The following is a 12,500-nucleotide window of genomic DNA, read 5'->3' on the forward strand; positions in this document are numbered from 1 at the left end:
GTGTGTGTGTCTCCTTAATCTAATATTGATGACGTGACCCTGTCCACCATATGGCTCCAGCCGTCCCAAACATTGGGGATGTGACCCGCAGCGAGATCAGCTGGCCCCACGTTTCCCCGAGCAGAAATAAAGAAATCATTTATATTTCACTGTGACATGTTTCCTCTTCACTCCAGAAAGATCTTTTTCTGACATTCATACTCTATTGTTTTTCTCTCACGTCTGATCTTCAAGACCGTTTAAATAAGACGAGACAAACCTTTATTGATCCTCAGCAGCAGCACAGAGACAGAAATACAGACTTCATATCGCAATCACAATATCAGTCTAAATAATGGTGAGGAGACACGGTGCAGCCCTGCTGTGACTCTAGGTTGTTTTTGAAGAAGTTGTTGACGTGTTTTAGAGAGAAGAGGCTTCATTAGTCCCCCCCCCTCCCTCGCAGCAGAGGGCCAGGGGGGTATTAGGCTGCTAATTCCTGGCTGGATTAACAGCAGCAGCCTCAGGAGTTTAACCAGGCCTGACAGAGAGACAGAGAGCCCTACTAACAACTTGTCCCATGGCATGAAACTGTCCCTTTATGAGGTTTTTTAACATTAATATGAGTTCCCCCAGCCTGCCTATGGCCCCCCAGTGGCTAGAAATGGTGATAGGTGTAAACCGAGCCCTGGGTATCCTGCTCTGCCTTTGAGAAAATGAAAGCTCAGATGGGCCGATCTGGAATCTTCCCTTTATGACGTCATAAGGGGAAAGGTTACCTCCCCTTTCTCTGATTTGCCGCCCAGAGAATTTGGCCCCCCCCCATGAGAAAGAGAGAGACATCATGGCTTTCAAACAAGCAAAGTGGCAGCTGGTCAAGACCACACCCCCACCCTCCACCTTGCCCCCCCCTATCCTCCTCAATAGCATTTAAAGCTACAGACACAGAAAGGAAAGCTCATTGTGGGACTGGCTCTAGTGGCTGTAATTCTGCACCAAGGCTGAATTTCGGGAAAGAGACTTCAGATACAGTATTAGGGGACCACTAAGGTCTATATAAAAGAGACTTCAGATACAGTATTAGGGGACCACTAAGGTCTATATAAAGAGACTTCAGATACAGTATTAGGGGACCACTAAGGTCTATATAAAGAGACTTCAGATACAGTATTAGGGGACCACTAAGGTCTATATAAAAGAGACTTCAGATACAGTATTAGGGGACCACTAAGGTCTATATAAAAGAGGCTTCAGATACAGTATTAGGGGACCACTAAGGTCTATATAAAAGAGGCTTCAGATACAGTATTAGGGGACCACTAAGGTCTATATAAAAGCATACAAAAAGCAGCATGTCATAGGACCTTTAACACAATCTGAAAACATCTGGATACGGGACGTCCCGTTAACGGCTCCAAATGGACCAACACGGCTGTTGATGTGTGAATTTCATATTCTGTCCTTTCCGTTCCCCAGTTTTCGGAGTGTAGACCCATTTCTTGGGAGCAGAGACACCGTCAGTCTGTACTATAGCTTCTATAATCAGCCTCCCTGTTGTCGTCCTGCGGGACACACGGCCTCTCCTCTCCCGGCTCTGATTGGCTGCGGCGTTTCGGTGCCGACCTGTGTTGGTTGACTGACGGCACTGACCCACTTCATCGGCGTGAAGCTGCAGGAAGTGAGTGCTGCTCCAGTTTCCCTCCACGGCGCCCATGGAGGACAGCAGGACGGAGAGACTCAAACCAGTTCTCATTTCATGACAGCAGTCAACAACAAAGTTCAGATGTTTGGACGTGTGGTGGTTCTGGGACTGTCGTCCCCCGAAAAACGCTCCCATCAGTCGTTTGTCCAAACTGTAATTCTGACCTGTGTTGATGTTTGTAGTGGCGGTGCCCTCTAGTGGTCGTAGTAGTTCTGACGGGAGCAAAACAGGAAGTAAGGAGAGGAAGTAGAAGAGCCCCAAATGTCCTGGTACTGTGTGTGTGTGTGTGTGTGTGTGTGTGTGTCTGTGAGTGAGTGAGTGTGTGTCTGTGTGTGTGTGTGTGTGTGTGTGTGTGTGTGTGTGTGTGTGTGTGTGTGAGTGAGTGTGTGTGTGTGTCTCTGTGTGTGAGTGTGTCTGTGAGTGTGTGAGTGAGTGTGTGTGTGTGTGTGTGTGTGAGTGTGTGTGTGTGTGTGTGTGTGTGTGTGTGTCTGACGGAGTGAATGTCACCTTGAAAAACCTCTCCCACAGGCATTAGGATTTAAAAAGCTAAATGTTTAGCGTTTTACCCAGAATCCCCCTCTGACGTGTGGCATCAGAAAGCTTTCAGCTCGCTGTTTAGGCTCTTTGATGGCGACTCTGTGTACTCTTTGCCAGGTTCACACCTCATCTTCTGCCTCAAAGTGAGAGAAATATACTCTCAGAAACACAACCAATCAGCTCAGAAATCAGAATATTAATCTGAGTCTGTCAGCGGCAAAACGAGCACTTCACTGAAGGTAAATACAAGCTGGACAATTGTCCTATTAACGTTACATTACAGCAAATAAACACGTGACGGTCACGGTGGCATCTTTAGAACCCGTGAAGGACCCCGTAGAAACCAGTGTTTGCTTCGTCTTTGGACCAAGGTTTGCAGTTAGAAGTGTGAGTTCCCCAAGCATCCCCTCCCCCCCCTTGTTCTTGTGTTCATTCCTCCGTGCACCAGGACTATACCTGCGATGTGTTTTCAGATATTTTATACATGAGCTCCATTTCAACCGCAGTGACGGCCGACAACTTCTGCATGTAAACAACGCTGTTTCTGTCTGTGAGGGTGAGTGTATGTGTGTGTGTGTGTGTGTGTGTGTGTGTGTGTGTGTGTGTGTGTCTGTGTGTGTGTGTGTGTGTGTGTGTGTGTGTGTGTGTGAGAGTGAGTGTGTGTTAGTGTGAGTGTGTCTGTGTTTGTTAGTGTGTGTGTGTGTGTTAGTGTGTGTGTGTGTGAGAGTGAGTGTGTGTTAGTGTGAGTGTGTGTGTGTGTGTGTGTGTGTGTGTGTGTGTTAGTGTGAGTGTGTCTGTGTGTGAGTGTGAGTCTGTTTCAGAAAGGTTGCAGCTCGTTTTTCACGACACACCGAGGGGAACCGAGGGAACACGGAGAAACGAGAGTAGAGAAGAATAGTCTTCATTGCCATTGTACATGTTCAACTGTATGTCATTATTAATGTTAAACACAGACAGGGCTTGTTTCTGGTATGCATGATTCGTACAAGCACTGCTCCCTCGCAGGATAAATAAACGCTGCTGAGCGCCGCCTCCCTCCGTGCGGACTGGCAGGCTGTGGGAGGCGATCTGGCTCCAGGCCCCGACAGCAGATACCCTGCTGGTGTAACAGATGGTCCAGTGCATCATGGGAGAGTTATGTCCACAAATATCCATTATAGTCTTAAATAGCACAGGAAGCTGCCATGGAGGTGAGGAAGGCAGGGTGAGCGTGTCACATCACACACTGGTTTAACGCGGTCTGTGGAAGGACACGTAGGTGATTTTAAAGGCACGTTTGTTTATGTTGTTGCCAATGTTTTATTATCTTTATGTCCCGGTTCAGACACTGTGTTTTAGAGCTAGGCGTTGGGGTGAAAACGCAGAATTTTTGAGACATTTTGAATGGGGGTATTGGGCCAAAAAAAATATTGAGTCTGATTCAACTTTTGTAGAAACTCCCCCCCCCCTGGCAGTGGCCAGTGATGTAACCGGCGATCAGACTTGCGGGTGTGTTTTGAGGTGGTGTGAGAGTCCCGTACAGGAAACAGGAAACATCACTGCCTCTATCTCTGCCACAAGAAAGATTTAAAACACAAAACACAAGCTCTGAACTGCCCTTGAGTTTGTGGAACAGCTGACCGTTTTCTCAGTCGCTCTGTCTATTTTCTTCCTCTCTTTCTCCGGGAAATGAAGCTGCTTTCAAGTGCGCCCGGAAACCGTGAGATCTGTAAACGATCTGACGGAAAACAGTAACTTCAGTTAAAGATAGAAAGGCCATTTGACTGTTTCCCGGGGTCATTTGATTTGTACACAATGGTGAGTGTTAGTTGTCATAGTGACCCAGCGGCAGTGGGTCAGCGGACCGCTAACGTTAGACCCAGCGGCAGTGGGTCAGCGGACCGCTAACGTTAGACCCAGCGGCAGTGGGTCAGCGGACCGCTAACGTTAGACCCAGCGGCAGTGGGTCAGCGGACTGCTAACGTTAGACCCAGCGGCAGTGGGTCAGCGGACCGCTAACGTTAGACCCAGCGGCAGTGGGTCAGCGGACTGCTAACGTTAGACCCAGCGGCAGTGGATCAGCGGGCTGCTAACGTTAGACCCAGCAGCAGTGGACGTTAGACCTAGCGGCAGTGGGTCAGTGGACCGCTAACATTAGACCTAGCGGCAGTAGGTCAGTGGACCGCTAACATTAGACCTAGCGGCAGTAGGTCAGTGGACTGCTAACATTAGACCTAGCGGCAGTAGGTCAGTGGACCGCTAACGTTAGACCTAGCGGCAGTGGGTCAGCGGACCGCTAACGTTAGACCTAGCGGCAGTGGGTCAGCGGACCGCTAACGTTAGACCTAGCGGCAGTAGGTCAGTGGACCGCTAACATTAGACCTAGCGGCAGTGGATCAGTGGACCGCTAACGTTAGACCCAGCAGCAATGGGCTGCACTTTAGATGTAAACAATGCCTATATATATTGTCCCTGACAAATATAATATAAAGTCTACTTGTGCTACATTGCGGGGTTTAAGAACACAACAGGACGTCACACAGATGGGCCGTTTCCGTGACACTCAAACCGCCAGAGAATCGCGGGATACCTTTTTCTGGTTCGCCCCTAAGTGTGTGTGTGTGTGTGTGTGTGTTGTGTGTGTGTGTGTGCGTTGTGTGTTTGCAGATGTTCCTGACCGTGTACCTGAGCAACGACGAGCAGCACTTCAGCGAGGTTCCCATCACGCCAGAGACGCTGTGTAGAGACGTGGTGGAGCTCTGCAAGGAGCCTGGCGAGGCCGACTGCTACCTGGCCCAGGTGTGGAGAGGCTCAGGTCAGTTCCCCAAAAAAAACAAAAACAAAGAGTGCTAAAGACCATCATATATATGTAGCACACAAACATTTTTAACCCTTGTGTGGTCTTCCCACCGACCATGTCCTCTCGGGTCAAAAACACTTTTTTGACGCTTCATTCGATGACTCACTTTTTTGCAATGTTTTTGTCACGTTTTCTTCAACGTTTGACACATTTTTTCACTTCCACTTCCACTAACCCCAACCCAATTTCACTATAATTTCTTATTTTTGGAATTCATGGTCAATACACCTTGTGTATATGAAGTTATACCTCATTTTTTAGTTAACAAAAAGCTGAAATTGGTAATAATTTTGACCAATATTAGAGGAACGTATGTTGATGGATAATCAAAGACTGGTGTACAGTATGTCAAAGTTTAGTCACGATACCGTTTAAACCATTTCATTTTTTTTCAAATGCTATGAAATAAAACACTTAAAATTCAAAGAAAGTAATGATCAGTAATTGTACTTGCGGAGATCGTTGCAGGGAACCATCCATGCTATTTTTGGGTAATTTGGTTAAAAAGAAACCCATATTTCTGATATAGAGATTTTGAAAACGGGTCAAATTTTTGCTCTCAAGATTACAACTTCTGATCTCATCATTTTATCATCTGATTTTCCCGAAGTAAACGGTGGATGTTGTGTTTTTTAACCAATCAGAGCACGTGGTTGGAGAAGGCGAGCGGATGTTGGAGGTGTTGCAGCGAGGGGGGCAGCAGAGGGGCGAGGTCCGTTACCTCCTGCGTCACCAGAGAGCTCCGGGACCAGAGACGGGTAAGAAGGAGTCTGGATCAACCCATGTACTAGCCTGACCAGCCAGCCCCACATCCAGATGTTGGGTCTGGTAACTCACCATTGGCAGGGCTCAATCCGAGGGGCAGGATAAACGGTTGTCTTTCAAATTCCCTCTGCACGCAATAGGATAGCTCTACAACCAGGCAGAGCAACGCTAGCTGATAGATTCAACTTTAAACTCCGAACACGTCTTCCTTTTTTAAGAATGACTTCAGGGCCGTTCTTTTCTCAAAGAAAAGTTTAAAGCGTAACTCTCGCCAAAATGCAACCTAGGGTCTTTTTGTGAATGTACTCGAGTCAAACTTTCATTTAAAAGCATATTTAGGACGGAAATTCCACTTTTAAGATTGACCGTATTCTCGTTTTTCGGTCAAATGGCCTTTTGAATGGGAGTGCTAGGGGCACTTTGATGCTAGCCTCAAAATATCTATTTTTAAAACACTAAGAAGGCTCGACACAACATGAGACTTTGCTCCAAGTATCACCAGGGACTCTACACCTTAACCACAGCATTGACAACATTGGTTAGTGTTCACAGAGTTTACTAAAAAGAGAGGTTTTGAGCAACTCACTGTAGCTCTTGTTGTTTACGCTATCCGCCATTTTCCCAGTCCAAAAGAGCCAATCTCTGAATGCGAATGAAAGGACTCCATAGGAGGAAATGTCATTCTTATATGAGGCTCCTTTTTCAACTACAAGGTCAATATTGTGTTTCACAAACGACAAAACAACGAATTAACCGTGCATTTATATGGAACTAAGCTTTAGGAGCTTTCCATCTTTACTCTCCTCCCCCGACTATTTTTGACTGGCTCGATAGACGGCGACCGGAAGAACAACAGCTACGGTAAGTTGCTCAAAACCTCTCTTTTTAGTAAACTCTGGGTATACAAACAATGTTGTCAATGCTTTCGTTAACGTGTAGAGTCCCTGGTGATACTTGGAGCAAAGTCTCATGTTGTGTCGAGCCTTCTTAATGTTTTAAAAATAGCTATTTTGAGGGTAGCATAAAAGTGCCCCTACCACTCCCATTCAAAAGGCCATTTGACCGAAAAACGAGAATACGGTCAATCTTAAAAGTGGAATTTCCATCCTAAATATGCTTTTAAATGAAAGTTTGACTCGAGTACATTCACAAAAAGACCCTAGGTTGCATTATGGCGAGAGTTACGCTTTAACTCCAAGTCGTCCAGAGTCGCGGCCAAAGACCGCTGTTCGCCAGCAGCAGCAGCCATCTTCTTTGTTTTCAAGTAGCAGGGAATTCACGCGGAACCGTCGCAACTCTGCCGTCGTTATGTTAAGCCCCACCCACCGATTCTATACACGATGTGATTGGCCTGACTAGAGTTTGGCTTTTCCAGCTCGCAAGCCAACGGAGAGTTGCTAGACTGACCCTGGCTGCAAATTACGTTTGCTGCCTCTAGGGTGGTCTAGATTTCTAGGCTTCTGATGTACTGGATATTTCCAGGATTATTGCCTGACATCCGGAACGTGGCTCACTCGCCAGATGTCAGGCTTTATCCCTCACCTTCCTCTCTCTCCCTTCCTCTCTCTCTGTGTTTCTGTTCTTAAACTCCATTCTCATAGGGAAACAACAACAAACTGCGAGTGAGCGAGCTACACGCTGAAAATGTCAAGTTTTCAAGAACATTTGGATGGTGCAACAAGGCAGGCCTGCTTGGTTTTTTCAGGGAATGATTGTAAGATTTACAAAGAAAATGTTTAGGGCAGTCATGACCGAAAGAACAAGATCCAGGGTACAAGCGGCCGATATGTGTTTCCTCAGGAGGGTGGCTGGCGTGCCCCTTAGAGATAGGGTGAGAAGCTATCAACAAGTCATCCTTGAGGAGCTCGGAGTAGAGCTGCTGCTGCTCCTTTGCGTTGAAAGGAGCCAGTTGAGGTGGTTCGGGCATCTGGTAAGGATGCCCCCTGGGAGCCTCCCTAGGGAGGTGTTCCAGGCACGTCCAGCTGGGAGGACGCCTCAGGGAAGATCTAGGACTAGGTGGAGGGATGTCCAGCTGGGAGGAGGCTTCTGAGAAGATCCAGGACTAGGTGGAGGGACGTCCAGCTGGGAGGAGGCCTCGGGGAAGACCCAGGACTAGGTGGAGGGACGTCCAGCTGGGAGGAGGCCTCGGTGAAGACCCCGGACTAGGTGGAGGGACGTCCAGCTGGGAGGAGGCTTCTGAGAAGATCCAGGACTAGGTGGAGGGACGTCCAGCTGGGAGGAGGCCTCAGGGAAGACCCAGGACTAGGTGGAGGGACGTCCAGCTGGGAGGAGGTCTCAGGGAAGACCCAGGACTAGGTGGAGGGACGTCCAGCTGGGAGGAGGCTTCTGAGAAGATCCAGGACTAGGTGGAGGGACGTCCAGCTGGGAGGAGGCCTTGGGGTAGACCCAGGACTAGGTGGAGGGACGTCCAGCTGGGAGGAGGCCTCGGGGAAGACCCAGGACTAGGTGGAGGGACGTCCAGCTGGGAGGAGGCTTCTGGGAAGATCCCAGGACTAGGTGGAGGGACGTCCAGCTGGGAGGAGGCCTCGGGGAAGACCCAGGGTGGAGGGACGTCCAGCTGGGAGGAGGCCTCGGTGAAGACCCAGGACTAGGTGGAGGGACGTCCAGCTGGGAGGAGGCCTTGGTGTACACCCAGGACTAGGTGGAGGGACGTCGAGCTGGGAGGAGGCCTTGGTGTACACCCAGGACTAGGTGGAGGGACGTCCAGCTGGGAAGACCTCAGGGTAGATCCAGGACTAGGTGGAGGGACGTCCAGCTGGGAGGAGGCCTTGGGGTAGACCCAGGACTAGGTGGAGGGACGTCCAGCTGGGAAGACCTCAGGGTAGATCCAGGACTAGGTGGAGGGACGTCCAGCTGGGAGGAGACCTTGGTGTAGACCCAGGACTAGGTGGAGGGACGTCCAGCTGGGAGGAGGCCTCGGGGAAGACCCAGGACTAGGTGTAGGGACGTCCAGCTGGGAGGAGGCCTCAGGGAAGACCCAGGACTAGGTGGAGGGATGTCCAGCTGGGAGGAGGCCTCGGGGAAGACCCAGGACTAGGTGGAGGAACGTCTAGCTGGGAGGAGGTCTCGGGGAAGACCCAGGACTAGGTGGAGGGATTATATCTCCAACCTGGCCTGGGAACGCCTCGGGATCTGAGCTGGTTAATGTGGCTTGGGAAAGGGAAGTTTGGGCTCCCCTGCTGGAGCTGCTGCCCCCGCGACCCAACCCCGAATAAGCGGATGAAGATGGATGGATGGATGGACGTTTAGGGCATTTCCTCTCTAACTGGGACGTTTTGGGACCGATTGGTGGGATTGCTGTGTACAAGGGTGTAACTTTGGGTTTAACATTGGAGGGGAGAGTTGAGATCTCCAACTATCTAGGGAGGTCCCAGGACATGTCTGCATGTACTTAAACAGGCGACAAAAACTCCAAAATAAACACCAAACACTTTGGAAAAAGCCCAGTTACTGTTTATTGCGGGGATTTTAACCCCCCATGCTATGGCTGTGAACGAAGTTCCACCAAAACCAACCTGAGACTATTTAACAGAGCCACCGTTGCTGTGTCCGGAGCTTAGCACCGCCCAAGACTATTGTGATTGGTTTATAGAAATGCAAACAACCTTGAGAGTTTTTTTCTCCTATCCCAGAATGCATCTGTGGTTCAGCCAGACCTTCCTCCACAGCGCTGCGGAGATATAGCTGGACATGAGAGACTAATAAAATGGTGAAATAGTTAAAGTAAACCATGAATGAAAGATAAATGAATATTTTGAGCTGATAATGGCGCTGAAGGGAAAGTCAGAGGACCATTCATATCCGTACCAAGTTCTTACCGCAATCCATCCCATAGTTTATTAAGAAGAACGTAACGTTAGATTCAACACTGATTATGTTTTCCCATCCAGGTGGATCCAGAGCTGCAGATCAGATGGTGAAGAGGAACCAGCTGAAAGCGTCCATGGAGAACGGGGTGAGACGCCGGTGGTTAACCTGCAAACTAACAGAGAACGGAGTCATATTTTCACTGCAGACTAACAACAAGAAACCAGAGAGCAGACTGCAGCCTGCGTCATCTGGGCTGTCTTTGAATGTACAGCAAGTTAATGTGAAGGTGAACTCTGACTGTGTGTGTGTGTGTGTGTGTGTGTGTGTGTGTGTTTGTCAGGTCTCCGTGACACTGAGCGACCTGCAGGATCTGGCAACCCGACAGCAGCAGCAGATCAACACCCAGCAGCAGCTGCTGGCCACCAAGGTACCAAACACACTGCTAACGCTAATGCTTATGCTAATGCTAATGCTAACCGATGCGGGGTGTAACTCGGCCGGCCCGGTATGAGATGCTGACGGTATGATAACCTTCAGCAAAAATATCACGGTTTCCCGGTATTGCAGTTCAAGCTTTAAAGTGTTTTATTTAGAAGTTTCTTGGTTAAAAACTACTTTTTTTTCCCATTGAACACAATCTATTTTATTTTGAAACATTATCTATACTCAAAATTATTTATTTTATTATTATTTATATTAAAAAGAGTTCTTGTCACTTTTCATCGCATTTTTTCGACGATTTTGTCAAATTTTTCGACATTTTTACAATTTATTGTTTTAATAATTTAAATGTTTTGACATCTTTTTGACATTTTTATCGCATTTTTTTTAATTTTTTGCCACTTTTACGCCATTTTTGTCTCATTTTGTAACGTTTTTGGCAGGGGGTTTTTTTTCAACATTTTTGTCACAATTTTTGACATTATTGTGTCTTTCTCTTTATACATTTTCCTGCTGGTAATTAGATAGACTGCAGCTCTGAGGAGCTTGGGCGTTCGGGCCGGGTGTTGACCAGCGGAGTGCGTTTGGTGTTTGCAGGAGCAGCGGCTGCGTCAGCTGAAGCTGCAGGACCATCAGGAGGCGTCTGAGACGGAGCGACTGCAGCAGCTCCGAGAGAACGCACACAACCAGGAAGCCAAACTGAGACGGGTCCGGGCCCTCAGGGGCCAGGTGGAGCAGAAACGCCTCAGCAACAGCAAACTGGGTCAGTGGGGCGCAGGGCTGGGCGGCCCGGGACGAACTGTTGGTCCGAGGACCAAATCTGGCCCCTCGTATCAACTTAGGTTCACAATACATTTTGGCCCGCCTAATTGTGCACCGAACCAAAAAGACGGGAAACAATTACGAGACAGATTTGGCGACTTTGAGACTCCTAAATTCCCCCAGAAGAAGCAGAGTTTTAATATTCAGGTTGTTGTGAGTCAGATGTGTGGAAGCTACTTTAAAAAAAGTTTTGTTTTGCTTGATTTGCTAAATTCTATAATGCATGTGTGTGTGTCTCTGTGTGTGTGTCTCTGTGTGTGTGTGTGTGTGTGTGTGTGTGTGTGTGTGTGTGTGTGTGTGTCTCTGTGTGTGTGTGTGTGTGTGTGTGTGTGTGTGTGTGTGTGTGTGTGTCTGTGTGTGTGTGTGTGTGTGTGTGTGTGTCTCTGTGTGTGTGTGTGTGTCTCTGTGTGTGTGTGTGTGTGTGTGTGTCTCTGTGTGTGTGTGTGTGTGTGTGTGTGTGTGTGTGTGTCTCTGTGTGTGTACCAGTGGAGGAGATCGACCAGATGAGTGGTCTGTTCCAGCTGAAGCAGAGAGAGCTGCTGCTGGCCGTGTCGAGGGTGGAGGAGCTGAGCGAGCAGCTGGAGTCGCTGCGGAGCAACAGACTGGAGCCTCCTCTTCCTCCTCCTCCTCATCTTCATCATCACAACACCTCGTCCACGGCCGAGCTGGAGCGCCTCTACAAAGAGCTGCAGGTGGGACTTCATCACACTCCAATATGGCCTCACTGCAAAGTCTGTTTATTTTTAACCTGGAGCCTCTTTTCCCACAAAAAAGTTGGAATATTACAAGAAAAGTCAGAATTTTTGAGGATAAAGGTTAGTATATATCTGAGAAAAATAGTCTGAACATTTTTTGAAAAAAGTTGGAATATGTTGTGTGTTTGTGTGTGTGTCTCTCAGTGTGTGTGTGTGTGTGTGTGTGTGTGTGTGTGTGTGTGTGTGTGTGTGTGTCTGTGTGTGTGTGTGTGTTAAATATTTTGTGGATAAAGGTTAGTATATATCTGAGAAAAATAGTCTGAACATTTTTGGAAAAAATTTGAATATTTTGCCGAGGTATCTAAGTCCCGCCCATACATCCACCCGGCCAATCACAAGTCAATCCCAGCTGTCAGGTAGGCATGTCCCAATCAGCTTTTTACCCCCAGATCCCGATCTACCGTTATCTAGTAGCTGGCCTAAACACATGGCAGCAGGTAACGTTAGCCTCCGATTTTAAAATATAAAACATGTGCCGATACAGAGTGCCGACGATACTTGTATTTGCCTTAGTTGCACTACGTAAACCAAGTAAAATATGTCTTCAGCTTAATACATTTAACTAAGTGCAGCTACTGTCCCTCCTCTGTGTCCCCCCCCTTTTGGGACAATGTGTCTGACTCCAATAAAAGACCTATATATCCCCGTGCATTCGTTACATTTGGTATTACATTGATCCTAAGCAAGAGAATATAAAAAATCTTAGAAATGTGGGAACATTGGGCTGACTCCATTCTCTGCAATGTTAGCTTCCTTCCTGCGTGTTTCTGACTGAGCTCCGCCCCTTTGCTCCCAGCTGAGGAACAAGCTGAACCAGGACCAGAGCGGG

General features: G+C 48.1%; 1 protein-coding gene across 1 annotated transcript in view; it reads left to right on the plus strand.

Moving 5' to 3' along the window:
• LOC144532064 (apoptosis-stimulating of p53 protein 2-like) overlaps positions 1–12,500 on the plus strand; it is a 30,477-nt gene that overhangs the window by 4,245 nt on the left and 13,732 nt on the right. The window contains exons 2-8 of the mRNA XM_078272577.1: positions 4,865–5,012; positions 5,702–5,815; positions 9,734–9,798; positions 9,994–10,080; positions 10,692–10,857; positions 11,403–11,608; positions 12,468–12,500. The exon at positions 12,468–12,500 is cut by the window's right edge and continues 132 nt beyond it. Coding sequence (XP_078128703.1) covers positions 4,865–5,012; positions 5,702–5,815; positions 9,734–9,798; positions 9,994–10,080; positions 10,692–10,857; positions 11,403–11,608; positions 12,468–12,500 — 819 coding nt within the window. The remainder of the gene's footprint in view (positions 1–4,864; positions 5,013–5,701; positions 5,816–9,733; positions 9,799–9,993; positions 10,081–10,691; positions 10,858–11,402; positions 11,609–12,467) is intronic.

The sequence above is a fragment of the Sander vitreus genome, chromosome 2 (genome assembly GCF_031162955.1).
Source record: "Sander vitreus isolate 19-12246 chromosome 2, sanVit1, whole genome shotgun sequence".
Taxonomy (NCBI): Eukaryota; Metazoa; Chordata; class Actinopteri; order Perciformes; family Percidae; genus Sander; species Sander vitreus.